At 32.2% G+C, this 13,691-nt stretch overlaps 1 protein-coding gene across 2 annotated transcripts in view; it reads left to right on the top strand.

Annotated features, from left to right (window-relative positions):
- Nucleotides 1–13,691, top strand: part of LOC126883365 (pyruvate dehydrogenase (acetyl-transferring) kinase, mitochondrial) — a 97,707-nt gene that overhangs the window by 72,499 nt on the left and 11,517 nt on the right. For both annotated transcript variants that reach the window (XM_050648837.1, XM_050648836.1), the window contains exon 4: nt 12,038–12,213. In XM_050648837.1, the coding sequence (XP_050504794.1) occupies nt 12,038–12,213 (176 nt within the window). The remainder of the gene's footprint in view (nt 1–12,037; nt 12,214–13,691) is intronic.

The following is a 13,691-nucleotide window of genomic DNA, read 5'->3' as shown; positions in this document are numbered from 1 at the left end:
ATATGGCGGGTTTATGTATTTTAAATATATGTAATACCGTCTAAATTTGATATCCGGGGGTTTTTGAGGTTGCTGATTACGAATCCGAAATCGAAATTTCAAAAAACAAAATGGCGGATGCAATGGCGGATTTTTTTATTCCAACGTTAAATTCGATTATTAATCATATGAAAGTCAAAACTAATTTTTACTTTATTCTTCAACAATACTGTACCTGACCCTTTTATCTCTGATTTTACCCTATGATACTGAAATAACTAAAGATCTACAGTCATAACAACTACCTGAATACTGCGGAATGATCTGTTTATTCTGTGTTGTTAACGATTCATATTGAAACTCATAGCGCAGAGCGCTTGTACAAAAAATTCTCGCAAAACCAAAGGGGCAGATAGTGGCAGCTAATTTTTTTTTAATCTTAAAGAGAGAAATATAAGCTAAAAGATGATTGTAGTAACATCTTGGAATTCGATGGAATATATAACTATTTGTCTATCTGAAAATTTAAATTTTTCAAAATATATACTCTTTTATTACTTAATTTCATCTTAAAATATACTAAATATAACACATATACAAATATTTTGATATTATCGGCTTTTATTAAAGATGGATCCACGAATATCCTCAATTTTGCAGAATTGAATTTGCGCACTTCGTTTTCGAGATACACGCACAAGACTGTGCGTATAAAATATTCGTCATTCTTAACTGCGCTTCTGTTCCGTAAGAAGGTCAACTTTGAACTGAACTGGAAATTCAGATATACGAGATATAACTCTAGGGTTGCCAACACTGAATAGAGAATTTAATTCTCTTTTAGAAAATATAATAATATTCTCGAAACGTTGAATTTTTTTTTTTTTGACTTTTGGCCAGCTTTTCGGGATTTTGGACCACTGTGCGACGGCTTAGATTTAGGTAAATCTAGATGTTTCTTCAAATCTTCTTTAAGTGTCAGTTGTGTTTTGAGAAGTATCTGCAGTTTTATTTCATGGTATTGTTATACCATGTGTTGTACCACGAGGCTTCGTGAAGTCCCTCCCGACAAGGGACACAAAAATATAAAATAAGACCAAAAACCCAAGAAGATTTAACGAAAATAAAAATGAATTGATTGACTGAAACATCAACTTAAATAGGTAACAAACATCATAAAGGCATTCCATTCAAGAGAAAACTGACATGACAGAACGGAGTTGTTAACTGACAAATAAACTGTTCATGAAACATTTATCTATGTCTATGGTTAAGCTAGTATTGGGTTTGAATACGGGGAAAGATAAGGATAGAAAATAAGTGAAAGATTAGACAGAATTTTTAATTAATAAAATATTTGGGTCCCAACTATTTTTAGAAGAAAAATAGTAAAACAAAAAAGAAAGTTAACAGATATGTGATGTTTTTAACGTTAGAAAAAAAAATCTGATATTGGACACCCCATACGTGTACACACTGCATATTGCTGTAACCTTGTAAAGATATAGAAAATAAAAACTAATGGAAAATATTTATTCCACAGCAATAACTGATCACCATACAAAGTCGTACCCAACGTATATCGAATAAAATATCGACGTATTATGTATGTACTTTGATATCAGTTAATGTGAGCAATATTTACTGTCGATTGTTATCAAACAGAAAATAAATATAGTATTGACGTTAGGTATATCGATCAAGTATGTATTTATGTCAAATAAATATTATATTACAAACTTTTAATGTACACATCTCTTATCTCTACATGTTGTGTGTTAATGGCACCAGGCAGGACTTAGGAATTTGAGTAAATTTGTAGATAGAACTGGAACAATTTTGCAATGTTAACATACCAAGGAAGAACATTAAATTAGAGTTTTACTGGATCTAAACATCTACCAAAACAACAAGATAGAAGTCAGAATAGATGGAAAACTTACAGAACCTATAGATATAGGCAGCGGAATAAGACAGGGAGACTCATTGAGTCCTATGCTTTTCAATTTAATCATGGATGAAATCATCAAAAACGTCAACAAAGGAAGAGGATACACAATAGGAAACAAAAAATAAAAATACTCTGCTACGCAGACAACGCAATATTGATAGCGCAAGATGAAGATAGTCTGCAAAGATTAGTCCACAGATTTAATATCAGAGCAAAAGAGAATATGACAATTTCATCTAAGAAAACTGAAACAATAGTAATCAGTAAAGAACCAATCAGATGTAAAATAGAAATTGATGGCATTAGTGTTGAGCAAATAATGCAAATCAAATACCTTGGAAATATGTACATTGTCCAGCTACGAAGACCTGGATAAAGAAGTGAGAAATCAAGTACAAAAAGCACATAGACCAGTAGGATGCCTTAATAACACTATGGCGAAACCGAGATATTAACACTGAGATGAAGTCAAGAATTTATAAAGCCGGTGTAAGACCAATAATGACATATGCATCAGAAACCAGACCTGATACAGCCAAAACACAAAGACTACTGAAAACGGCAGAGATGAGAGTACTGAGAAGAATTACAGGAAATACTCTGAGAGATCGAAAGATGAGTGAAGACGTTAGAAGAAAATGAAACGTACATAGAAAAAAATGATGGAATAACCACATAACCAGAATGGGTGAGACACGTGTGGTCAAAATAGCAAGAGATGAATCAACAATCGGTAAAAATATCAACCGACCGAGCAAAAGATGGAGTGACAATCTTTCATAGAGGTATCAATCCGCCAATAAAGAGGAATAAGAGGAAGTTTTACTGGATGAAAATATATTATTACATCTCATGTGTAGGGATAGTAATTTTTACCAGTGGCGGCTCGTCAGAGGAGGCAAGGGAGGCTCAGCCTCCCCATAAATTTTTTACACACTCTACACTGTTTTGTTTATCATGAATCGCGAAAACAACAAGTACAACTCTCACTATTATACAACGTGTAAATTCCATATTATCACTAATTATCCATACGTACGGAGCATTAGCATTAGAACGCATGATCGCGTCTCAGTTTTATTACATATTATTGTAGGCAGGACCCTGGGTTATCCCGAGATGCATGAACGGAGCACGGAGCCGAGAAGCCCAACAGTCTCCGTTGCTAATGCTCCGTGCAGCGCAGCAGGCGTTTAAGGAGACCCGGTCTCCTAACAGTGGCATCTACCTACGGTGCCATCACACGCTGCCCTGAGATATACCAAGGGAGGCAGAATAGCTTATCGGCTCCGTTGCGTGGTTGCGTGCGTCTCGGGACAACGAATTTTAGGGTCCTGACTAAAAATACATAATGAAAAATCTAAAAGTGCGAATTTTGGTATGTGCGGTTATAATAATATTTGGAACAACTTGCTCAAATAACTTTTTCCGATATCTCTAACTCAAAGCAAAATATCGGTAATTTATGGTGTTTTTGAATTCGCAGTAGGCCCCGTTTAGAATTAAAAAAATTCAGTTGAGTATCTTAAAAAATTTGAAGCTTCATTATGTATGGACTGCAAAACTTTAAATCTGTATTTATTTTGATATGCGAGGTATCTATTTACAAATAGATGGAATTGTTAACAAATACACGACACAAACTTTGGTATTAAACTTTTACAATTAGACTAACTATTTTTAAAATGATATGATATCATGAAATTATGAATTAGGATGATATTATGAAATGTAAATAAAAAATGGTCAAAAAATGGGGCCTTAAATTACATTTTTTGGCGCATTTTTTTGCTAGGGCAAATTTGTCTAGATATTTTACAGTTATTTTGTTACTCCCCTATTGTAAAAATCACGAGCCGCCACTGATTTTTACTACATTGGGGAAGGTCACTGGCCACTGGCATTATTAAGAGCAAAGGCGCAAAATTTCGGACCAATGCTTCTTTGGAATTTATATTAGAGGCATAGGCGCAAAATGTTGCCTGTCAAAATGTTCAATGTGTTTTAAATCCATTCATTTTTTTTCGAATCCTGAGAAAACTAAGTATTTTTGAAAAAATTTAGACGCAGAATGAAAGATTACATTATTACCGAGGGCCGAAAGTATCTGAAAACTTATACAATGTTTATTTTAATAAGTTACAGGGTGAAAAAAAAAACAGAAAATTGAGTGTGATTTTTAATTTCAGATATCTCATTCACTTGTTCTTTATTCATAATAATTTCGTAATGTAATATTTTATTCTGCGTTTAAATTTTTCAAAAATATTTATGTATTAGTTTTTTAAAAATTCGAAAAAAATGAATGGATTTAAAAAGCATTGGCCCGAAAATTTTGCGCCTACGCTCTTAATGCCACAAAAGATTAGTGGACGTTTGATGCCTGACCAAAGCAAATAATTATTTTCCCATTTACAACTTGGACATACCCAGGTCCCAGGTTTCTTATCAATATTTATATAAAAAAAGAACACCTGATTTGTGATAAGCGAAATTTGATTTTAAATTCAAATAACAGTATGGATAACCTACATTTGTCTTTAAAAGTCTTTAATTTGCTAAGCAAAATCAAAGTGTAATTAGTAATTAGATATTACCGCTCGGATAATAATCTTATTAGATTATAGATTAAAGCGGGTTTTTGTAAATAAAAAAATTAAAAAAAAGAATGTGTGTGTCCTTTGTACGCACGCGTAAGAAGATATTCTTCTTTTATATAATAGGTAATTTAAAATTAATTATTTATATGGGAAATATAAAAATAGGAAGTCAATAGAAAGAAAATACCAAGATTAGTAAGTCAATAATATCGAGCTAGTACATATTTTATATTTTAGTATTACTTATATATCTAGTATTATTAATATTATTTATAATTTAAACATGTTACAAGTCAGAATTTGGTATTATTTTTTGAGAGTAAATTAATGTAAGACCAAATACTTACGATGTCGGGATAGTATCACAGGGTTTTTCCTGGTTTTCCCTTGTGATTTACTATGAAGTCTCTAACGCGAGAATTTTACTGTCGTTGCATTTGGTTGTCTTTTTAAAGACATATCACATGCTATAATTTTTTATGACGGATATTCTTGAGTTGGGGTTAATTTCATGTAATCGAATGAACTATCTTTCAGTAAGTCGTCCCAGGAACGCAACTCATAAATATTGGCAATATCATTTTAAAGTCTTCTACTTTAAAATGTATAATATATGTCTGAATTGCCAATATAAATGAGTGAGATTAAATAAATTATTAGAAGAATTTTTTTGCTTAGCAACAACACTTTAGTTTATTTTAGTAATATTTTGTATTTTGACAACGGCACCCGATTTGGGCGTCGAAACGTTAATAAAATTATTTTTTTCATTTTAATTGTGGCTTATTTCCCATATAAATAATTAATCATAAAAATGCCACAAGGAAATAGCTTCAGAACAACATTAGGTAATTTAAACGAAGTAAATATACTTAAAAGGTTATTTGTACTTATTTTATTTAAAAATCAAACTAACTTTCTTATCTACCACTTTCAAAAAAGAAGAATATCTTCAAAAATTATATAATAATATACTTACAATCATAAAATCTATAAAAAAAATAAAAAAATAATAACTTGCTTGGGGCTTGAACCCACTTCACGTCTACCGCGCCGTACGAAAGTTGACGCCATTTCAAACTGCACCAAACTCTCGTATACGTCATGTGGGAATATACACAAACTAAACGTTTACACCATAAATTTATATGAATTTAATAAAATTATTAGTTTGATTTTTGTCGAAATAAAATACAACAAAATATAGAGTAAGAAAACGATATATGAGATGAAGATTTGTAGAAAGTTTGTTCGTAATCAGATTATGTAAATTAAAGCATTGCCTACTAATAGGTAACTACATTATTTTGTTTACATTTTCCAAATAGATAGGTATTGAAACTATTAAGTATTTCCAACTGAAACATTTAGAATTACGTACCTGCGGCTTTTCAAAACTATTTAAAAAGTCACTATAATTATAAATTTGATTTTATTTCTGTCCACACATCAATAAAAACTAATATTATACAATATTTTTGTTTACCGATAACCTCCATATTGAACAATTATTGACAGATCATTTCAAAATTTCAACACCCAATCAGAGCCCGTATAACAACTAATACCATACTGTCGGTGTGCGCATGCGCGCGGATCAATCAAATTTTACCCTCAATCGATTCGCCGCTAAAGAAGAATATCTTCAAAAAGTATCATTGCTTCAGAGATAACTTCAATTTTTTTAATATTTTGAATTTTTACTTAAAGTATACTTATACAAGTCTTATACGAAATTTATAAATAAAAATATATGCTTAGGTATATAATTTTATTTATTGTTTTTTTTTTCTATTCTTTAACTCTTATCACTCACATCTTGTGTATATGTACTTTCAGTCGTGCTACCCTGACACTCTTGTGTCTTGAATTCTGCTGATAATGTACCCATTCAATGCATATTAGCTCATCAGTAGTGCATCATTTTTATATCAATTACTAATGATCATCATACATGGCAAGACATGTGTTTTAATGATATGCCATTATAAGCAGACACATATTTATGCTTCAAGTCGTTATCATAACACGTGGAAGCTAGGAAGCTACAACACATTAATAATTATTTGCTTTGTCAAGAACACAATGTTATGATACTTTTTTGTTTCAATTTTAGATACACTGCTAGACAAAATACAAAACTCGTACTTTTGATTTTTATAACTTTTGTATAAAATATTCTAAAACGAATGGCATGAATGGATTCTTAATAATAGATTGGTTTCATGGCTTACAGCTGTGGTTTGTTTTTATTTCTTTCTTAGTTTCGTCTGAACACTGAAGACCTTACGAGAGTAAACGACCGAGAGAAAGACCACAGATGAAATGGGTTGATGATATCAAAGAATACTCCAGTTGGATGGAGTATTCTTTGATGATATTAAAAGAGAAGCCGGAACAAATTGAAAATATGTTGCTCAGGATAGAGACCGATGGAAGGAGTAGGGAGAGGCCTATGTCCAAACGTGGACGATAGAAGGCTAAGAAAAAGAATAAGTTTCGTCTGCCACTGACACAAATATTGTCACGGACGATATGATAACTGAGAGAGTTATTGTATCCGTTTGCCTCTTCGAACTCCATTTCTATTTCTCTTTATTGTGTAATATTTTGGTATTCCAGGTCTCTAACTTAGTAACTATTCTTGCTTTCCTGTTTTCTATATTTCTCTCTCCCTAGTAGAGAGAAGAAAAGGCTTGGAAAGAAAGAAGAAATCTTGGCTGAGGAATATCAGGGATTGGACTAACCTCAGTGTTGAACAGATATGTCACTTTGCAAAAGATAGTGAAGCGTGAAGATAGTGATACAAAGACCTGAGAATTATCAGAAACATTTATTACAATCAAACGGCCAAAATCAAAATAGAAGACCAGTTGACTGATAAAATTTCAATAGAACGAGGAGCTGTATTTTATCTCCACTACTATTCAATATTTACTCTGAATGGGTATTTAAGAAAGCTTTAGACGGTTGTGCGAAGGGAGTATTAATAAATGGTGAATGGTTGAATAACATTAGATATGCAGATGACACCATAGTTTTTGCCGATAATCTGAATGATTTACATATACATTTACAACAAATCGTATAACAGAAGTCAGCAACAGATACGGACTAGCTCTAAACATAAAGAAGACCAAATTTATGACAATTAGTAAAAAACCAATACTAAACGCCCAACTTACAATCAACCAACAGAATATCGAAAGAGTTGAGCAATATACATATCTGGGCACGAATTGAAATAGCAAGTGGGACCACTCAACAGAAATTAAACAGCGAATAATAAAAGCGAAAGCAGCATACGTTAGAATGAGACCCATTTTCAACAGTCGAGACATATCATTAAAAACAAAATACCGTCTGTTGAAATGCTACATATTCACAGTTCTGCTCTACGAAATGGAAGCGTGGACACTAACTGTTGCATCTTGAATCAGCTCGAAGCTTTCGAAATGTGGTGTTATAAGCGCATCTTACGTATATCCTGGGTTGACCGAATTACCAATGTGGAAGTTCTGCGTAGAATGGGGAAAGAATGTGAAATTCTCATAACCATCAAAACAAAAAAATTAGAATATCTAGGACATGTAATGAGAAATCAAGAACGTTACGGCCTTCTCCAAGGGAAGGTAAATGGTAAAAGAGGACCGGGAAGAAGACGCATTTCATAATTTACGAAAGTGGTATAACACGACTACCACTGAACTGTTCCGCGCTGCGGTAAACAAAGTCAAGATAGCCATGATGATCGCCAACTTTCGTTAGAAGACGGCACAATAAGAAGTAGAAGATATTTCTCTCTGTATTTCCTTTCATGTCAGCCTCTTGTTCATTCATCCTACCTAGTTTTCCTTGTTCTCCCCAGATCGTCATCTTCGCTTTGTCCAGTTTGTTATTGAGTTTTTTGAGTGTATTCGTCCCGTATATTGTATGATTCCTTGAGTTAACCCATCCCTTTCTTTGGCCCATCTATTATAAATTTCTAGAACCGTACTTTTACATTCTTTCCATTGTCTCATTCTAGTTGAGCCGTTCTTCTTAATTTTCTGTGTATATCTCTTTCTTTTTTGGGCATATCATCCTTGATGTATATTATTTTTCCCTTGTATTTACTTTTAATTTGCTTTAGTTTTTCCCAGCCCTGTGATGTAACTCTTCTTTAAGATGAAAGTTATATTGATATTTTATTTCCATGGTCTTTCTGAAATAGGTACTTACAGTGCACATATTCTAAAGGTACCGGTGGGGGATGGCGTCTATATACAGTATTATAGTCGGTGTATGAGACACAAAGTATTGGAAATAATGAAATAACAAATTTTATATTATTTGTTATTTCATTATTTCATTCCGTTATTACAAATTTTATATTATTTGTTATTTCATTATTTCGAATACTTTCTCATACACCGACTATAATACTGCGCATAGACCCCATCCTCCACCGGCACCTTTAGAATCTGCGCACTGTACTTACGTATGTTATGAGTCACTTCCAAGGTCACAGTTATAACAATATTAAAGATGAAGCTAGAATAAATTATATATTATGTACAGTGTACAGCAGTGGTGCTCAGACTTGTACTGCGTGAGATCTACCACATAAACTGCAAGTGTCCAGCGATCGACTGCTAGTAAAATAAAATGCAGACTCCCACAAGTATGTTGATCCAAATAATGCTGTGTGTTCCAGAGCTACTTTTCTCAAGGACGAATATTTGTCAGATGATATGAAAGACCAAAATTTCGTATCGGTCCCTCTGGACTTAAGGTGTATATCCCAAATTATTTTCGGTACCTCATTTTGGATGGAAATTATCTTCATATTGAAAGTAATGGATATTTCACTGGCAATTTTTCCAAGTCTTCAAAAGAAAATGAATTAGACATGAATATTACAATATCCGTCAGTTTTTTAAAATCAGCGAAGCGTCTTTCAAACTCGCTATGAACTGCTTGCAGCTCTGTCTCGTAGTAAACATAATTCAAATGAGCGGTTACTTTAAATCCTTTTGTTCATTTGATTAATCAATAATTTCCATTTGTTGACAAAATAATGTACCTACTGCGCTCATCATATCGATAATTGTTTTATTTTTACCCTGTAGTTCCTGTAGACTGACACAGCGTAGTCCCCGTCTTTTTCATTTGTATTTTTTTCCGTGAATCGCGATCGACTTCAAAAACTTTGGGGATCGACCGGTCGATCGCGCGACCCTTTGAGCACCGCTGGTGTACAGGGTGGGGCATTAGTGTGACAAAGTCCAATTCCTCGTTTGTCATAGTCATAAGAGATACGAAAAAAAGTTATTTAGGTAAAAGTTGGGGAATAGATATGACCATAATTTAAAAATATTTTGAAATATACAGGGGCGTCCGTATTGACAGGGTGATACAAACTTGTTTTTTTTTTAATGGAATACCCTGTATATTTTTACATTTTTGGATTCTCCTCAATGTTTCCTTTCTTAAAATATAGGGTTTTGTAATATTATACAAGGCAGTTTAAAATGATAATTACGTTTTTTTATTAATTTCGTAGCAACATTTACACCCTGTAGAATTGTAGTGATCTCACATCAAATTTTATATTTATGTTTAAACGATTTTTAATATAGTCTACTATTGTTAAACGTTAACATTATAGCGAAATGTTTAATTTTGGTATACAGGGTTGGTCGAAACTCGGAAGGAGTATTTTCTGAGTTTTCTTAAATGGAACACCCTATATTTTAGTATTGTAATGAAATGATATTTTATGGTATTTTTATATTTCTTAAGCATTCCCTATACCTAAGTGCTTTAATTTGTAAGTTATTCGTGATTCTTTAAGTCAAACATTAATTGCAACAAAAATTACGTGAAATATTATTAGGTGGTTGTTAAAATATTCAATCAAAATTAATTTTTTGAAAAAAAAATACATCATAATCTAGCCTGATCCTTAATTTATTAATATTGGATGAGATATCCAAATAAATTCGTAGTTAAGATTGTTGGTGGGCAAAATATTAATTAAAACATACAATATTCTACCTAGTCGGCTATGACACTAAATTTGCTTAAAAATGTGACATTTTACTATTTTTATACTTCCAGTTGCTTTGTTACCATTATTAATATAAATGTTTCTAATGAGGAACTGATTAATAAGATTTTTGTGCTAGTGGAGTATAACAAAAATGTGCTACTAGCAATAAGAATTTTTCATCAGAAACTCCATGATAGACGACCACCAAGAAGAGAAACATTTGAAAATATACTAGAACGGTTTCAACGGACTGGACACTTAGATTATGATAAATAATATGATTGAACAAAAACTATTGTAAATGAAGAAAACAGGAATTAAATGTTATATTTAGTGTCACTGAGAATCTGCATATTAGTACAACCGTTCTTACAATCTAAGTATCTAGTCTATTGAAACCGTTTTAGCATACTTTCAAAAGTGTTTCTTCTTGGTTGTCATCTAGCAGAGAATTGCTGATGATAAATTTTTATTGCAAGTAGCTAATTTTTGTTATACTCTCCTAGCGAAAAGCTATTCTAATAAGTTCCTCATTAGAAAAATTAATATTAGTAATGGTAACAAATCAACTGAAACTATATAAATAGTTTAATGTCAAATGTTTAAGCAAATTTTGTGTCATAGCCAACTAGGGAGAACTTTGTATGTTTGATTATTATTTTACGCACCAACAACCTTAACTACGAATGTATTTGGATATCTCATCCAATATTAATAAATTAAGGATCAGGCCAGACGATTTTGTATCTTTTTTAAACTGTATGTATCTTTTTTGTAACTAATAAAATTCCACGTAATTTTTGTTGCAATTAATGTTTGGCCGAATAACTTACAAATTGAAGCACTTAGGTATACGGAATGCTTAAGAAATAAAAAAGTACCATAAAATAGCATGTCATTACAATACTAAAATACAGGGTGTTCTATTTAAGAAAACTCAGAAAATACTCATTCCGAGTTTCGACCCACCCTGTATACTAAACTTAAACATTTCGCTATAGATACTGTTAATGTTTAACAATAGTAGACTATATTAAAAATCGTTTGAACATAAATAGAAAATTTGATGTCAAATCACTAGAATTATACAGGGTGTAAATATCGCTACGAAATTACAAAAAAACGTAATTATCTTTTTAACTACCTTGTATACTATTACAAAACCCTCTATTTTAAGAGAAGAAACATTGAGGAGAATTCAAAAATGTAAAAATATACAGGGTGTTTCTTTTAAAAAAACATAAGTTTATGTCACCCTGCCAATACGGACGCCCCTGTGTATTTGAAAATATTTTTAAATTATGGTCCCATTTATTCCCCAACTTTTACCTAAATAACTTTTTTTCGTATCTCTTACGACAAATTAGTAATTGGACTTTGTCACACTAATGCCCCACCCTGTATGTATGGATTTTTATTACTACGCGTATTATTTTTTCACATGTGTATTAAATTATTACCTTTATGTTTCAGTAACTGAAGAAGAAACTAACACAAATATAGTCTACGTACCATCACACTTATATCACATGCTTTTTGAGCTATTTAAAAATTCAATGAGAGCCGTCATGGAATACTACGGATCTGTTGATCAATACCCACCAATAACTGTCACAATTTCGAAAGGAAAAGAAGATTTATGTCTAAAAGTAAGTCCTTTAGATATACACCATTACCTAATCATTAAGACCTATGGTACATCAGTCTTTCAATGAATTTTTTAGTTTTTTTTTGTGTGTGAAACTCTCTAAAAGTATACATTTTTTACAATACGTTTCATTTTAAGTCAGTAATATTTGATAAGAGGATGGACGAGATATTCGGATAATAGCCAATTTGTACTGGAATCAAACAGTCGACTTCAGAATTAACAACCAGACATCTGAAGAAATTCCTATTCTGAAGGAGTTAGACAAAGTTGCGTGCTCTCCCCACTTCTGTTTAATTTGTATGCAGAAAAGATCTTTAGAGAAGCAGTAGAAGACAGAACAGAGGGTATAAAATGGAGTACTCATCAACAATCTGAGATACGCTGATGACACAGTTCTGCTAACAACGGGCAGGGATAATTTGCAGCAACTTCTACATTCAGTGACGGACCACAGCCAACAAATGGGTCTGAAAATAAACTAAAAATAAAATAAAAGAAAACCTAATGGATGGTCATCAGTAAAAACAAAAATATAGCTAATAACTTGGCAGATATTAGAATAAATGGAGACATGGTGCAGAGAGTACAAGCATACAAGTATTTAGACTGTTGGGTGAATGAAAAATGTGACTTATCACAGGAAATCAAATGCAGAATAGAGCAAGCTAGAACATCATTTAGAAAAATGCAAAAGGTATTAACCAGAGAGCTAAAAATTACGCTAAGAATACGCTTATTACGCTGCTATGTGTTCAGCATTTTCTTCTATGGAATGGAAGCATGGACCCTCACGGAAACGATGTGCAAAATAATTGATGCTTTTGAAATGTGGGCTTATCACAGAATATTGAGGATATCGTGGATGAACAGAGTAACAAATCAAACAGTAATGCAGCGGCTAAACAAAGAAAGAGAGGTACTGAATAGAATAAAAAAGAAGAAAACTAGAGTATTTTGGCCACGTGATGGGAATCTGAAATATGAAATGCTACATGTAATTATCCAAGGAAATATAGGGAAAAGGCGGTCCCGGATCTAGAAAAACATCCTGGCTTAGTACTCCAGGGTAATAAGGTTTTTTCCATGACACTCGAGTAGCCAGGATACTGAAGCGTTTTTTCAACAAGTAATACCTATAGAAACAAATTCTAACTATTTCATGCGTAGGATCTGACGGCCATTTTTATTTATAAACAATTAACTGTCAAAAAATGGCATTTTTCCCTTTTTCTCAAATCAATGGAAAACAGTGAAACTTATGATTTTTTTAGTACAAATATCTTTGAGATTATGAAAAAAGCTTTAAAATTACATATTACAAAGTTTGATATAGGTACTCATTTATTGTTAATATAATTGCGAAAAAAGGTTGGAATTTCAAAAAAAATTAATTTCGCAATATCTATTGTAAAAATGAGTGTACAGCTTTGAAATTTTTGTCATATAAGGGTTCTTTGGTGCTTAATACGTGATAAA

Source organism: Diabrotica virgifera, chromosome 4 (genome assembly GCF_917563875.1).
Source record: "Diabrotica virgifera virgifera chromosome 4, PGI_DIABVI_V3a".
Taxonomy (NCBI): Eukaryota; Metazoa; Arthropoda; class Insecta; order Coleoptera; family Chrysomelidae; genus Diabrotica; species Diabrotica virgifera.
The sequence above is the reverse complement of the archived record's forward strand: the minus strand, read 5'-3'. Positions and strand labels throughout refer to the sequence as shown.